This window comes from Lichenostomus cassidix, chromosome 17 (assembly GCF_008360975.1).
Source record: "Lichenostomus cassidix isolate B80296 chromosome 17, HeHo_3.0, whole genome shotgun sequence".
Taxonomy (NCBI): domain Eukaryota; kingdom Metazoa; phylum Chordata; class Aves; order Passeriformes; family Meliphagidae; genus Lichenostomus; species Lichenostomus cassidix.
Genome location: NC_139497.1, coordinates 1,563,415 through 1,578,709, shown reverse-complemented (window position 1 = coordinate 1,578,709; position 15,295 = coordinate 1,563,415). Strand labels below are relative to the sequence as shown.

Below are 15,295 nucleotides of genomic sequence, written 5' to 3'. Positions count from 1 at the left end.
CTTCAATCTAGTTTGAATTAATATTTCATACGACTAGGAACAAAAAGTTAATTCATAGAGTTCTTTGATTTTTATTGTAACATTTAATAGTCAAAACTAATTGACAACGATACCAAAACCATCCCTTTGACAAACCTTGTCAATAATGGACTGCATGTGTGATTTATGTGCCAAGTCTCCATAAAGAAGGGAAGACCACTGCTCTGGTGATATTCGAAGTCCTGCTTCCATGGCAATGTGAACAATTTGGGCATCGTGTTCTCTCCGCAAAGCCTCGTAACTCCGGAACTCTTCCTTAAGTTGCATCAGAGAAGAATCTTCATCCCTTTTAGTGACCTAATAAATGGTAATGGTTAAACATTCCTTCTTTAACAAAAAAAATCTTCAAGTCTATCATAAAAAGTCAGTTACACAGCATAAACCACCAATGTATTGGTTTTGTGTATTTAGCATATACTTTGTTTTCTTCCATGTATTCACCCACTCAGCTAGCAGTGCATAGGCAGAAATTCCAGCTCTTCAAGTTTTTGTAGGATCACAGGTGCAGAACTGTACCAACTCACTATTTCCAACTAGGAAAACCATCAGATTTGCTTAAGTCATAGGAGATACAGTTAAGTAATTATTAGTTCTACTAGTAGTTTTTGCTAAGCAATATGAGAGGTTAATTTAAGGAAACAGGAAAGTCTCTAGATATGACTTAAATAATAAAAAGGAGAAAAAAAGTTAAAGATACTAACATGTACAGGTGACAGATATCAGTCCTACATTGGGTTCTCTGCAGCTGCACTAGCTCACAGTAACAAACCTCAAATACTGGTGTTTTACCTTAAAGCATGATGCTCTATACAGTAGCTGCACAACATGACCAATGCTTGTTTTAGAGGCCTGAGGAAATCTTGGTTCCAGCCTTTGCACAACAAAAAGTACCAGAACTTTTCTTGAGAGTGCAGAGCCATCTTCCAGAGCCAGTAATACAAGTTTCAGTGCTTCCTCTTGCATAGCTTAAACACACAAAGATGAAAGTTAAATATATTCCAGAAAACAGCAAGACTATTGAATTTGAACAGATAAGCAGGAGCATCTGAATCTCTTGCATCTAGTTCCTTATTACTTTTTATTTTACTAAAAAAAGCTTTGCAACTTTTAACGAAAGTTGCTAGTTTAGAAGTATTTAGAATCACTCTAAGCATTGCAAACTTAGAGCTGAGACTAACTTTCAGTGATAAACACATCAGTAGTACAGCTTTTATACTTTTCTTCACTGTACAGTCTTGTAGCCATTGTCCTTTTGGACAGCTCATCAATGCTACACCATGAAACTGTATAAAATAAATATGGGAACAGGACTGAAATGCTATCAGAATCAAGAGAGGACAATTTGCATTTTTAAGAGAGAATTTCCTTCTAGTTTCTGTGCTTGCTTCAGCAGCATTCTTAACTACAAATTTGCTGTTTTCTATCAGAGATGTAAATGTGATTATTATAAATTTCAAAAGTATGCTGCAGCTGAAGCTAGGTTGATTGTATTGACAGATATTCAATTCCAATTACAGGCAGCAGTACAACCAGCCTGCTACAACTGTGCACAGCGTGTGCTTATTGACTCTTCTGGTTTTGAACTACTTCCTTCCAATTTCAAAGAACATTTAATGGAGAGGCAGGGGAAACAACCAAAAATTTTAAGCCAGCAGATTTTACTGTTATTTGGGGGTTTTTCCCCCACTTCTCCTTTCTTCCTGGCAGAACATCTTTGACTGAACAGAAGAAATTAATTTTTTTTTTTTTAAGAAAAGGTACAGCTAAACATATTCTACATATTAAAACCTGTATATCTTACATGTCCCTTACCTGGTCCTAGAAACTGGCACCCTCGTGCCCTGACAGCAGCCCAAAGATTGGCAGAAAGCTGCTGAGGATTTTGGTGCTGCAGGATGAGTTCTGTGACAGTTCTCTCTCCCAGTGACCGAGCTGCCCTCATGGCTCTGACCCGACCCTCCTCCTCCACCAGCTGACAATTCACCAGTGTCACAAGCTTCCTCTGCATTGGACGGCTCAGTGCACTCTGATTCAAGCTTGCAACACCTTCAGAGAAAGGGAGAAAAGGCAAAGCAGTGTTTCTGATCAAATTCATCAAAGTGAGACAAAAAAAAAAAAGTCTAACAGTGTATGTCTTTCTCTAGGACTTGGATATCAGTCACAGGTACATTCCCTTCTATTAGGCAACTCTGTGTAATTCTTTATCAAAAAGAACTTTAATTAAAATCTTAAACTGACATCAAAGCCATCCTTTGGGGAAGGTTCAGCTTCAGTACAAAGTTAGCCCCAAGGCAGTATTATTAAATAGAGTATTTTGTAAACTTAAAATAAAAAAACCACAAACAACTGTCACAAGTGTGAATAAGCTTTTAAAGACACAAGGGCAATTTTATTAGAAAAATGAGAGTATTATCTCACTGACATTTACAGTCAGTGCAGAAAACACAACGCTGTTAAAAGCAAGCTATATCAAAATTCCACTGTTAGTAGAGACTCACCTTTCCCTCCACTTAATGGCTTTAAGTAGAGTGCCAAATCCTCAACACATTTCTTTGCTACTTCATAATGTTTGTTCTCTCCTACATTACTCAACTTTACTGTCTGATGATCAGGTACCTAAAAAAAATGCAAGGGGGAGGAAAGGGGAGAAGAATTACATACACCTGGCTGACCTCTCTGATGGTACCCACATCACCATTAATTACATAACACTGCAGATGTGCACTGCTCTGAGAGCACAGAAACACAGCACCCACCCAGGGCATGTACATAGCACAAGGAACAACAAGAAGGGTCCAAGATAAGGAATAGAGTGATGAAAGATGGGGTTTTGTTATTACTCAACACTTGAAAAACAGAAGTAGGGTAGAAAACAACAACCAAGGTCTGAAAGATGAAGAACACAAGATCTGAAAGGTTGATCAGTATACCAGATCACCATGATTTATTACAGACACACAAAGGAAGTTACAGGACAAAACTGACTGGCAAGAATATAGTAAAACAAAGTTAAAAAATAATTTAAGCATCATTTGGGCATGATGAAATCTTCCAAGAGAAGAAGTAGGAAACTTAACTTGGTGGAAAAAAACTCCGAGTAACAAGGTCAGATAAGGAAAACGGAGGGAGTGTTAGTCATAATAAATTAATTGTTTGAAATACATCGCAAGAAGTTAGGAGACCATGAACATAAATGTTGTAAGATCAAGGCAGTGATCTGACACATTAAAAAAATGAAAGGAACACGTGAACTTGAGAAACAAAACCACTCTGACGTAGTGTTATTACCAATAGCTGTGTCAAGGCATGTGACAGGACATTAAAAAACAAAGGAAAAAAAATCTTACTGCATCACCAAGGTGTTAGAGAGAGAATACCATGAAAAAGCACATGAATCAGCATAAGGGGAACAGACTTATTTAGTCTCCATAAAGCGCAGTGCTGATTATATAATCACTGTTTTGCCACTGCTACGAGACAGCGCAGGGAACATTCCTGGCCTGATTAGCCAGTGTCTGCAAACGCAACTGAAAAGCCATCATCAGGCATATTTTAAAAAAAATTATACACACACACACACACTTCTGGAACTTGGTTAAACAGCCACTTCCAAACACGTGACATTTAGAAAGGAGATTTCTCACAAGGCTACGATGAACAAGTGCAATCTGCAGGTTCACTCATTCTACTGACAACTGGGACAGATAATTGCCTGTTTCCCAATGGGGATTTTCCTCCAGTCACAGTTCAAGAGCCTTTTAAAATCAGAATTCAGGTTACAATTAGAACATGTTTTCATTTTATGAGTCCTGAAATGGTGCAGTTGCTTTTACAGCATGTATGGACTCCCAGATAGTCCGAAGTTAAGCCTGACCATATATTTGGGCTAAAATGAGGAAGAAAGAGCAGCACATGTACTGCAACTGGCACGGAAATGGTAACAACACCAAGGGGCAAAACAAAGAGCTGCTTCAACCATACCTGGGCTCCAACCAGCTGGAGGAGTGCAAAGTTGACGGGAAGCACATCGATGTCCGTGTTGATGGCAGTCTGGTCAAAAGGACATGCCTTGCGATGGAGCTTGTTCAGGCAGGTCTTGCACACGGTGTGAGAGCAACCTAAGCTGATGGGTTTGTGCACATTCTCATCAAACTCGTTGTAGCAGATTGGGCAGGACAGAAATTCTGTCCACTGAGCTGCCTGCACAGGCATTGTGGAAGCTGGACACTTGTTTAGCAGGCTAGCAGACCATTATTTCACTGTACTATGTTTTGGCAGCTGTAAGTGAATAACAGAGTATTTAAAACATGCTTTCTGGCAATTTAGAATGATTTTTAATTAAAAAAACAGACCACAATTTCAATATGACACAGAATAAAACTAAATCCTTATGCTGAAGTGCTCGAAAACCCCAGCTCTGAGTTAAACAATTGTACCAAAAAAGGCTCACAGACCAAATTAACCAGACTACCATAAATTTAACTTATTCACAATAAATGGCATTAAAGTCCTTTTTTTGGGGGGGAGGTGGGGTGTTAAAATGTTATTTTCATTTGAAGTGAAGTAGAATCATGCCTTCCTTCTGCACATCTTCAGATTTACTCAGACACCTATCTAAAGGCAGCTTTGCTCATTTTAAAACACATTTTCTCTTTCTGTAAAATACAAATTAACTAACAAAAATCAAGAATCGTTAGAAAACAATAAAAGATTGAGAGACTAGTTTTTCATTTTACAATTCTCATGTTACTTCCACCTTTTCTTTCAAGAAGTGGAGCACTCAAGGGCAAAGATTGCTGGGTTCAATTTTGCTTTTCATGTCTCCACCTTACACACAGCTATTTCCATGAACTCAGAGCAAGAAAATCTTTGATATATGTAAAATCCAGGTATTTAGGACAAAACTCATGACAAGGCAAGCAATTACTTCAGTTGGCTTCCTTGTCTCTTGAAACATCTCACTCTGTGCAGCAGTTCCAAACAAATTGTTTACGTAAGTGTATTTAAAAGAAACTACGGCTTTGTGGAGATTGTTGTTTTATATATCATGTGTCACATTCCTGAGAAAGGTACCAGGCCTAAGAAGTTCATCGAAACAGTTCTCATTCAAGCTTCTGTCATCACGATTGACATTCAGAGCTCCACCCCGGAGGGAACAGCCCCACCCTGGGCTGTGATGTGCCACCGTGTTGGCTCTCTAGGCAACCCACAGACCAGTTAGGTCACTTCAAGGCTATGAACAAGCTTGTTACAAATGCAAACACACAAATGTTTCAATTACATGTTTGGCATTCTATTTTTTTTTACTGTGATGACAGAAAAAAGGTAATTGTTGTGAGGAAGCTGAGATCTCCCCTCTGTGTTTGGATTCAGGAACTCCTTACTGCAATTCCAATGCTGGCTGTGCTATGGTTTAATTAATGCTAAAGTATCAGACCATTGGAAGAATTACTTTCAATGAACACCAAATAGACTCTTATCTGTGGATGCATTTTATGTTAATTATGACCATCTGTTTAGAAATTCTATTTAGTACTATGAACATTCAGTGCCCTTTAAGTAACAGGATACTTGTACAAGATGTCCTTATCTCAGCGAGGTTTTCAATATTGTGCAGTAATTTTTGCCCCAAATGAATTCCCATAGTAAAACACACCAAACTGAAAGTTGAACCTCTCAAAACCAAACTGATGAGGTTACACTGTCAACATAAGCCAGACAATTCCCATGTATTGGGCAAATAAGATTTTCATCCAGCTTCTGTGAAGGCACAATCAAAATTCTAGTAGGGATGAACAAACCCAGTCATCTTTAACATGTTATTGCTACATGTATCTTTTAACCAAGGAAATTTAAAAGCAAAACAAATAAGAGCAAAACCAAACAGTGAGCCAACATGCCTAGAAAGATTCTTGATTCCTCCATAAAGAATCCCACCATTTCCTTTAGCACACCTGCTTCCCTTCCAAAACGGCAGGACAAGAGATGCACAGAACTGCAAAACCTGGCAGTAAGCACTTTCCTTAAAGCTTTTTGCAGCATTACCAGAAACATGAAGATACCAACACCAACATTACTGCTGACCTAGGGCTTGATAGTGGTGCTTTTTCAGCTGTCTGACTGCAAGACACAGGTAACAGCGCAAACTAGACCATTCTGGGACGTGTGTGGCTGTCATGACTCACACAGGGAAGTTTAAGAAGACAGTGGTACACAGAGCTCAACTGCTGGTATGGCACTAATGAGCTCCTAATAAACATCTCCATGTCCACTGGAGCTGCTCATTAATTATCTCCAACGCAGGGATCTCTGCTCTGAGACAATATCCATGTTTGGTTTCCTCAGGTGCTTCAGAGACTTGCAAGAAATCACCTCTCTGTTCACGAGCTTTTAAAATACAGCTGTTTTCCCGACCAGCACTGAAATGAACACAACAGATTCTTCAAGTGTACACCACCAGTTTTTAAAGACCTATCCCTGGGTGTTTAATCATCCCAAATGACAGATTCTACTAAGCATGTGTTGACCTTCAGATTTCTTGACAGGAAAAAAAAAAATCTAATTAAGTCAGCAAACAGCTGGGAAAAGCTCTCGACTCCCAAAACTTCAAGCAGCCATACAGGGAGGAATTTCCATACTTTATTGAGCCTGCCAGCTCTCCTGCCACTCTTGCAACCCAGTGCGTAGGAAAACAATCTCATATCTCCTAATTACCATGTCAACTTCTACAAAAAGCAAAAACCAAATGTTTAATAGATTCTTGCTCCTTGTCAGAAACAATGTATTTCAGGGATGTCCTCTTGAAGAACAAATTGCTCCAGCACTCTAAACTGAGCAAACACAAGGGGGAAAGCAAAAAAAAGAAGGTAAACTAGAAATCCTTTAGATTTTAACAGGCAGTACACTCCATTAGAACAATTATCCTTAGTCTGTCTGTTCATTCTGGCAGACATGTTACCTATCTTTACACACACACATGACTCCTTTTCCCTGGCACCCTGCAAAAAAAATCCCAAAGAAATGGCTGATACAGAAACTGGCCAAACATACAAGTTACAGTAGTATTTTCCTGTTGCAGTAATGGCTGCAATGGATCAGAGTAACAATGATAATCAACAGATTTTCTCATTTTAGACCAGAACATCTGACGAAATCGAAAGGTGGGGTGGAAGTGGAGACATACAGAACCTCAAAACCTTCCTCAAACAGCTGTACCACCGACAAATGATGGAAGTTGTAAGATTTAGGTGTTCTAATTTTATATTAACTTTTAGCTACCTAATCCCAAGACATTCTCTACAAATAATCTCAAAAACCTCTCAACATGACAAATATAATTTAATTCTGGTTTCCCAAAGAAACCAAGCTTGGGTGATCATACTGTTCTGTTAGTTTGTTCCTCTCCCACACTGCCCAGTCAGGGCATTTGCCAAAATGCGGGATAGGCAAGTTTCACCCCTTATCAAAGAAAGGCCTGAAGGCTTAACTCAGTTTCCCCACAGCATCAGCTCTGCTCTTCTCAGCTGACTCCATCAGGTCCCTTGTGGGCCACAGGCAAAGACAAATAAGCAGAGCTTGGGTGAGAATGAGACATGGAATAATTCTGTCAGTGCTGAACAAAGGGAAGTCTTCTCTACAGATGAGGAAAAACACTTGGGAAACTTGTGAAATTACATGGCATTTTCACAACTGAGGTTCAATTTCAATTTTATTGTGGATTTAAGCCTAAATTTTATAATTCAATTGATTTTTAATCACTAAATTAAAGAGTCCTTGATATTGATTTGTTCTTAATGCTGACTGCAGAGATCATGGTATTTCCTTTTCTTTTTTAAAGTGATCTCCATTAAAATTTTTCATTTATGCAGATTAATGGCTGGTTTGCACTACAAGGAGGCAGCTTTTTCAAGCTTTCCTTCCTAAGTTATGTAGTTCTGAAAGTATCCTGGCTGGGTCAAAAACTTACATATCCACACAATCAAATTATCAGTATTAACATATTCTCTGGAAGGGCTAGAATCTTTTATTCATTCCTCTTCAACAGCCATGATCTACAGATCTAAAAAACTGGCTTTGTTAAAGGCTTAGGGAAGGGCCATCCCCATAACAGCTTTGCATCATTCAACTACGATGGCTTGAAATTAAAATAAATCCTCTTAACAGAGCAGACTTGCTTATTTCTACACTCCATAATATCTGTCACGTGCAAACCTCTTTACATCACGTGAAAATTCTATATGTAAAGTCTTCAATGACCATTAAATATAGTATTTCAACACAATTCTTTCAGTGAACATCAATGCTCTTGTGACTACCTGCAGCCCAATTCAAGTTCCAGAAAAGTCACCAACAGAAACCCTGGGGACATACTAAAATCAGTGGAGCCTGTTCCAGTGCCTGGCCACCCTCTGAGGAAGAGCCTTTGACCAATGTCCAGCCTGAACTTCCCTGATAGCTTCATTCCATTTCCTTGTGTCCTAAATATAGATCTGAACATTTACATGTACCCAGACTACGTTTTGCCAAAATGCCTACGGGATTCACTTGTTATCTCATCAAAAAATCAACGCTTAAATTGCCTCTGTCGCCTTAAAACATGCGACTGGAGAGTAATTCCTATCAACAGGGGTACAAGACAAATTTATGGTTGTGGCTGCTCAGTGACTGCCAAAGTTCACTCAATTCAGGGTTATCTCCCCCCAGACCAACACCACAGTCGGTGTATCCTCAGCAGTTCACACCTGCTCCTCCCTATTCAAGCCTTGCTCCCACAAATCATGTTAGTAGATTTTAAAAGTTTCCTAAATACTTATGTAATGCCACTGGGTGTTTTTCCTTGCGTTTCATAGGTGTCCCTGAAAGGAGAGCCTGTCCTTGCCACCAGCCTGATACCAACTCAGCTTCTGTAACAGTATTGACTTTTCGGGACTAACTGAAGGGCAAATAAATGAAAAATTTTCCTTGCCACCCAAATCAGTTGAACTCTCTCCGCAGAGAAAGGCAATCTATTTCTAAGCAGATCTACTTTGATACAGTTACTTCAAAGAGAGATACAGTGTAGAACTCCTTACCCTTCGGAAATATTTTCAGGGAATAAGTACTCCCATGTATGGTTCACTTCTCCAAGCTTTTTTTTTTTTTTTTTTTTTAACATGACCTCCATGTGTAAACCATACATTTCTAGATGAGAAATTCTGTATTCTAATATTTTTAAAACAGTTTAATGAAATACTAATTCTGTTCTGAGATGTTGGCAAGAAAACAGACAGCTCTACAGGAGCTGGAAAGCCTTTTTAAAGGCTGTACAGTATGACTTGAGATGCCCATGGATATATATTTTTTTTCCTTTCCTTAGGTTGTCCAGTCTGTAAGGAGAGACCCTGCGCATTCATCCCATGGAGAGATGGGAAAGTATCACCAAATGAAATGTAACATACTCCTAACAAATGCTACTAGCTATCACCCTCTGGATATTGTAAATATTTTATCTCTTGTAAAGCAACAAAGCCTTAAGTAAATGAGATAGACACTCAAGACTAGTTCACTTTAGGATACCTAAAGCACTGACGCTAAAATGTGTTGGAATTTAGTATTTTTGAGATAAAAGGCCACAACCTCAAACAAGACAGAAACACAAATTAATAAAAACACCATTTCTGGGGGAAAGTTTTGCTTCCAATGCAGAAACAAGAAAAAGTTCACTAAAATGGCATGAAGGTCTTGGGAAAATGATTCACGACAAAAGTTAGGAATTCGGTGTTTCATAGAATAATACTTATACCAGCAACTGAAGTTTCAATTTCTAGTATTTCCACATATGTTCAGGACAGAAAAAAGGTCAAAAAATAGTATTTTGATTCAGAAGATTTACAGCTGTACTAGTTGGTTCTCACTTGAAATTAGATTTCTTCTGCCACAATTGCGAATTTACACCCTTGTAATCCAAAGGGCTGTTTTTAATTTTAGCTTCATTATTATGATGTAGCTATAATGGCCGTGAGAGAACAACCACAAGAGAAGCTACAGGAACTACAATTACCCCCAAACAAAATTCTAAGTTTGCATGGAAGTGAAACAGCCCTAAATCAAAAATTCTCCTCGTTGCCTGTCTAAACTTTGTAATTATTTTCTCTCATTACAGACCCATACCATTCCCATCTGAACCCTGGATGAACTGAAAACTCATCACTCTCCCACCACTCTGCTGCCCTTCCTATGCTTTGTGCTGAGTCCTACACTTAACTGGAAACCCTCCGTGCACCTCGAGCATCAGCAGAACCGGGACACGCTTTTCCTGCTCACTTGTTTTGGGTTTTTTTTTTGTTTAAGACACTTAAAAACGTGAGACAGTGGGTGCAGCCCCAGGGCCTGTCTCCCACCACGACTCTCCTCCACTATTATCCCAACGCACAGTTCCGTGAGTGTTCCAGAGTGGGAACACTCATGGCTCCGGTGCGATTCTCCCCGTGCCAGGGGACACCTCAGCACGGACTGCCCGCTGCTGCGGCTCCCCGGGGGCTGCCGGGGAGACGACCGGGAGCTCCTGCCTCCGTTCGCCGGTGCCGGGAACGCGGGGCGGCCCCGCGGGTCCCTCTGCGGCTTCGCCCGTCCGCAGGCCGCTGTCAGCCGCACCCGAGCCCGGCCCCGCTCCCGCACCAGGCCCGGCTGCCGCTCCAGGGCCCAGCTCCCGTTCCTGGGCCCGGCTCCCGCTCCCGGGCCCGGCCCTGGCTTCCCGCTCTCGCACCCGCTGCCCGGCCCTGCTCCCGCCGTCATTTCGGAGCCGCCACCAAATGGCTGCCCGGGTCCCCGGGCCGGCCTCGCGGCCTGGCGGGGCCCGCCGGGCGCCGACACCCCCGCGGTCCCCGACGGGCCGCACCGGACGGGCTCAGCCCGACGCCGCTCCCGTCCGGCTCCCGCAGCGCGGGGAGGCGGAGGAAGGACCGGGGTGGGTGATGGGGGGGGGGCGGGCGGGGCCCCGGCGGGTCAGCGCGTCCCCCGCGGCGGCCGCCTCCGCCCAGCCGGGTCCGAGCGGCGCGGCGCGGTGCGGTGCGGTGCGGTGCGGTGCGGTCCGTACCTGCGGGGCGGGGGCGGCGGCCGGAGCGCGGTCGGGCGGTGCCGGCCTCAGGCGCCATGGGGCGGGCGCGCGGCCCGGCGGAGGCAGCGGCGGGAGCCCCGGCGGCGCCGCCTCATCGCGCTGACAGCGGCACCGCCGCCACGCCCCGCGCGCCGCTCTCGCGAGACCCGCGCGCCGCCCGCCGCACGTGACCGCGCGCAGGGAGGGAGGGAGGGAGTTACCATAGAGACGGCGGTACAGATGCGCCCGCCGCCGCCAGGGGGAAGCGGGGGTCATAGAGACGGCGTGACAGAGCGGCGCCCGCCGCCGCCCGCGCCCTCTTGTGGCGCTCCTCCCTCAGTGCCGCCTCAGCCGTTCCTCGGTGCGCAGCGTTCGCCTCAGCGCCAACTGTTTACTGTCCTTTTGAATTTTAATGGATAACTTTCGCCGCTAGCGCCGATTATTTATTGTCGCTCTAAATTGTAGTCGATGACACTATTACTGCTGGCTCAGAGCAGGAGGAGGGGGTTCGAAGCGCGGTCCGGCTCTGTCGGCTGTCCGGCGCCGCCTCAGGCCCGGCGAGCTGTGAGGAGCTGCTGGCCCAGCACGGCATCCCCCGAGCAACACCCGGCAGCTGCACCCGCTCCTCCGGTCACCGAGATAACCCAGCCTTAGCCCAGGTCACGGCGGTGCAGAGCTGTGACTCCCGAGCGGGAAGGATTCATGGCCCGAGTGGGTCGGACAGACCCCTCTGAAGGACCGAAAAACGCGTTACTAAATGAGCGCCACTGGAACACCGTGTTTGGTTTACAACATCTTGTTTACTCAACACAGCAAGCCAAAATACTAACTGTTAAGGTACGCACAGAATTATTAACTGCGGTCAGAAAAAATGTTGATGTGTTTCTGGCACAACGCCTTGTTTGCATTTCGTTTATTGTGTTATGACGGGACATGGTTACATGTAGGGACAGGGGAGAGGAAACACCTCTAACGTGAAGATGTGCACAAGACCAGGGTTTGTTCACAAAGCTTACCGAGACACTGCAGCCACTGAACAGAACATGCTGGTGGCCTGTCACACAACACAACTCCCTCTCGTGTTTACATGCACGACCAAAATAACTCGGAATCTGCTCCCACAAAAGACGCACTTCAAAAGATCAGCCTGTTTCCCCTTTGGCACACAGGGAAGTGCTCATGAGGGAAATACCCACAAGTACACCTGACCATGCCTGTAGCAAGTAGTAACAGGAAAGTGCACAGTAGACATTGTACACACCCAACCCATCATGTAGCTGATCAGTAGAACCCCAAATGGGCTGGTGCACTCAAAGACACAGGGAAGGAAAGTGAACTAACATTAAAAACTATTGTCTTGTATTTTAGAGACAGCCAGATTCTGAAGCATTTGGACCAGACTTCTGGACTCAGAGCATGAACTTGTAACAGCACTTCTGAATCTTGAAAGAAAGTGTGATACAGATAGGAGTAAGAACTACTGCTTTTTGCTAACTGTAAGTATCGTTATCTCATATTAACAACTGAAATTACTCTTTATTCATATCACATTAAGTGGGAGAAACATGTACCAGCCAAAGACACGAACTCTGCATCACAGGGCACTCGATGGTCGCGATGAAACTAAAATGAACTTTGACAAAGCACAAACACACTTCTGCAAACACACATCATTACTGTGTTACTGTGTCACAGAATCAGAGTATGAGACCTCTATGCCTAAGCCATTGCTAGTCAGACAGAAATTATTGTTTTTCAAAATTAGCATTGAAACTGTGATTATCCAACAGCACACAGCTCAATTTCATGAGTGCATATAGCTAAAATCTGTAAAAAAATGAAGGCAAATGTTATGATGCAACAAACAAGACTAAACTTATCAAATGCAGGTGCAAAACATTGGTATGACAGAAAAAACCCCCACTATTAAAAGAAAGAAGTTTATAAAAATTCAGAACTTAATAAAACTAAAAGCAAGTCCTTTTCATGGGACTGACTATCCAGTTACAAATGAACTGCAAGGCAATACTATTTGTTTCTTTGTCTTTTTCCATTTCTCTATTTGCAAGAGGCAATTTGAAAGCTTCTTTGATTAGTTTTTGTTTGTTGTGTGTCCTTAAACATCACTGACTTGAGTATGAAAATACACCTTCATTCTGTTGGAAGATCTAGCAAAGTTTGGGTAAGAAAGGAGATGATTTAACCATGAATGACCCATGAACTGGATGGGAATAACTGACTCACTGAATAAATACAAACACCCCCTTCCCTCAGCTGTTGTTGCAAACACCATGGCTCAGGCTTCAGCTTATTGCAGTATCAGTAATAGTCTGAAAGTCAGCAGTGCCTGCTCTTGAAACAAGAAATATAAAACATCATTGGGGGACCAGGATATGCTCACAATAACAGAAGAGAAGCATGAAATAATTTCCTGTATTTTGCAGTTTGCTTTCAACTAGCAAACACCTTTTCCCGCTGACAGCAATAGCAACCTTAACAGAGCAGGCAGGTTTCCTGCTCCAAGGCCAGTCCTGGATCACCAGCCACCTGTTTGTGCTTCTCTCCATTACATGGGGATCTGGAACTAGAATTGCATCTAGAATTTCACTAGCCAGGAGCTTTTTGTGGAGTCTGACTCCACAATTGCCCAGCTATCAATCATAGTCTATTTTAACTTTTGTAATACTGTTCAGGTTTGGTTTTTCACTGCTGCTCCTCCCATGAACAGAAGTCAAATGCTTTTTAAGAGCAGACTTGTGCTTAAAGTCCATGTCGCAGCAGTGGCACTTGTAGGGCCTGTCCCCACTGTGGATGTTGAGGTGATCCTGCAGCGTGCTCTTGGCAGTGAAGGTCTTCAGGCACACCATGCACTGGAAGGGCCGGATCCCCATGTGCCCCCGGATGTGCCTGTTGAGATTCTTTTTTTGCGTAAAGGTTTTGCCACATTGTAAACACAGGAAGAGTTTGTGCATTTTCAGATGTCTGAGATAGTTCTCGAGGTGCAGAAAGCCCCTCGGACACTTTGGACACTGGTGCCGCCATGAGCTGCCAGAGTCCTCCAGGCTCTGGAAACCATTCACCCCACTAGAAGTTCCTTCTGGATTGTCACCGACAAAAGGCTGAAAGTGATTTCCTGATGTTTCTGTATTTCTGCTTTCAACTGTAGAGTTTATCAAGGAGTGCTGGGTTTCTGGGAAATATAAACTTGTTTTAGAGGAAGTGCAAGGCTGAGGAAAATGATCATTTTCTGCATTTGCCACATTCATGGAATCCATTCTGAAGATACAGATTTCATCATCTTTATAGCCGATTTCTACTGTTGATATTTCTGGGGATCTTGTGTCCTTCCTTTCCGACACCAAGCTCTGTGCTGCAGGGTGTGGGCCATCCCCATCCTCTTGTTTCACGGGGTATTCTTCATTCTCTGGGCTGTCTTCAGAGATCTCAATTATTTCACAATCTTTATCTAAAACCTCATCCCCACTCCTCAGTTCAGCATCCGAGGAGTGACACCCCTCAGCAGCCTGGGTACCGCTCTCCATGGAAGCATCGATCTCCAAGTACTTGGACAAAGCCTCCGTGCACTTCTCCACAATGTGAACCATTTGCAGGTAACTCGCGGCCGTCAGGTACTTCAGCAGCTCCTTCTTCTTGACTTCCAGCGCGCCCGTGTAGCAGGACAGCAGCAGCTTCCTGCCCACCTCGGCGCTCTGCAGGATGGTGATCCGCACCTGCCTGGACTGGTTGAGCAGGAACTGATCCCGCATGAAGGTGGAGCAGGCGGCGAAGATCACCTTGTGCCCCTGGAACTCCGTGTCGTTGATGTAGATGGACACGTCGCAGAAGAGGTTCTGCTGCCGCAGGAGGTTCATCTTTTGCAGCACGGCATCGCCCTGCTGCTCGAACTGGAAGTGCAGCACCTCCGAGTCCGCCGCCATGGCGGAACCCGCGGGCACGGCCGGAGCGTCTCGCCGGGCGCAGCTCACCCCCACCGCCGGCAGGACCCGCTGTCCCGGGCTTCACGGGCCGCCCGCCGCCCTCCGCGCTCCCGCTCCGCCCCGCTCACCGGCCGCTCCCCGCAGCCGGTGCCGCAGCGCCCCGGAACCGCTTCCCCGCCCGCCCCTTCCGCCCGCTCGCCCGCCCGCCCCCGGCGCGCCGTGACCGCGGTGGAAATGAGAGGCG

The 15,295-nt window shown here is 44.1% G+C and overlaps 3 protein-coding genes across 6 annotated transcripts in view; 1 reads left to right on the top strand and 2 right to left on the bottom strand.

Moving 5' to 3' along the window:
* The window catches only part of RC3H2 (ring finger and CCCH-type domains 2), a 30,947-nt gene extending 19,689 nt beyond the window's left edge, over positions 1-11,258 (bottom strand). Inside the window, exons 1-6 of one of the 3 annotated variants that reach the window (XM_085076731.1) lie at positions 11,114-11,258; positions 4,021-4,317; positions 2,538-2,655; positions 1,852-2,085; positions 829-1,004; positions 136-336 (exon numbers count right to left, since the gene is read on the bottom strand). In XM_085076731.1, coding sequence (XP_084932857.1) covers positions 136-336; positions 829-1,004; positions 1,852-2,085; positions 2,538-2,655; positions 4,021-4,251 — 960 coding nt within the window. In that variant the 5' untranslated portion in view covers positions 4,252-4,317; positions 11,114-11,258. Of the gene's footprint in view, positions 1-135; positions 337-828; positions 1,005-1,851; positions 2,086-2,537; positions 2,656-4,020; positions 4,318-10,783; positions 10,935-11,113 lie in introns of those variants that run through there. The other 2 variants (XM_085076735.1, XM_085076732.1) reach the window with 2 other exon arrangements.
* Positions 11,259-11,444: 186 nt separating this feature from the next.
* RABGAP1 (RAB GTPase activating protein 1) overlaps positions 11,445-15,295 on the top strand; it is a 71,298-nt gene continuing 67,447 nt past the window's right edge. Inside the window, exons 1-2 of one of the 2 annotated variants that reach the window (XM_085076718.1) lie at positions 11,445-11,950; positions 12,482-12,609. The gene's annotated coding sequence lies outside the window, so the exon portion shown is untranslated. Of the gene's footprint in view, positions 11,951-12,467; positions 12,610-15,295 lie in introns of those variants that run through there. The other variant, XM_085076721.1, reaches the window with a different exon arrangement.
* ZBTB6 (zinc finger and BTB domain containing 6) lies at positions 11,894-15,205 on the bottom strand. Its single transcript, XM_085076728.1, has one exon. The coding sequence runs from the start codon at positions 15,049-15,051 to the stop codon at positions 13,768-13,770; it is 1,284 nt and encodes a 427-aa protein (XP_084932854.1). The 5' UTR covers positions 15,052-15,205; the 3' UTR covers positions 11,894-13,767.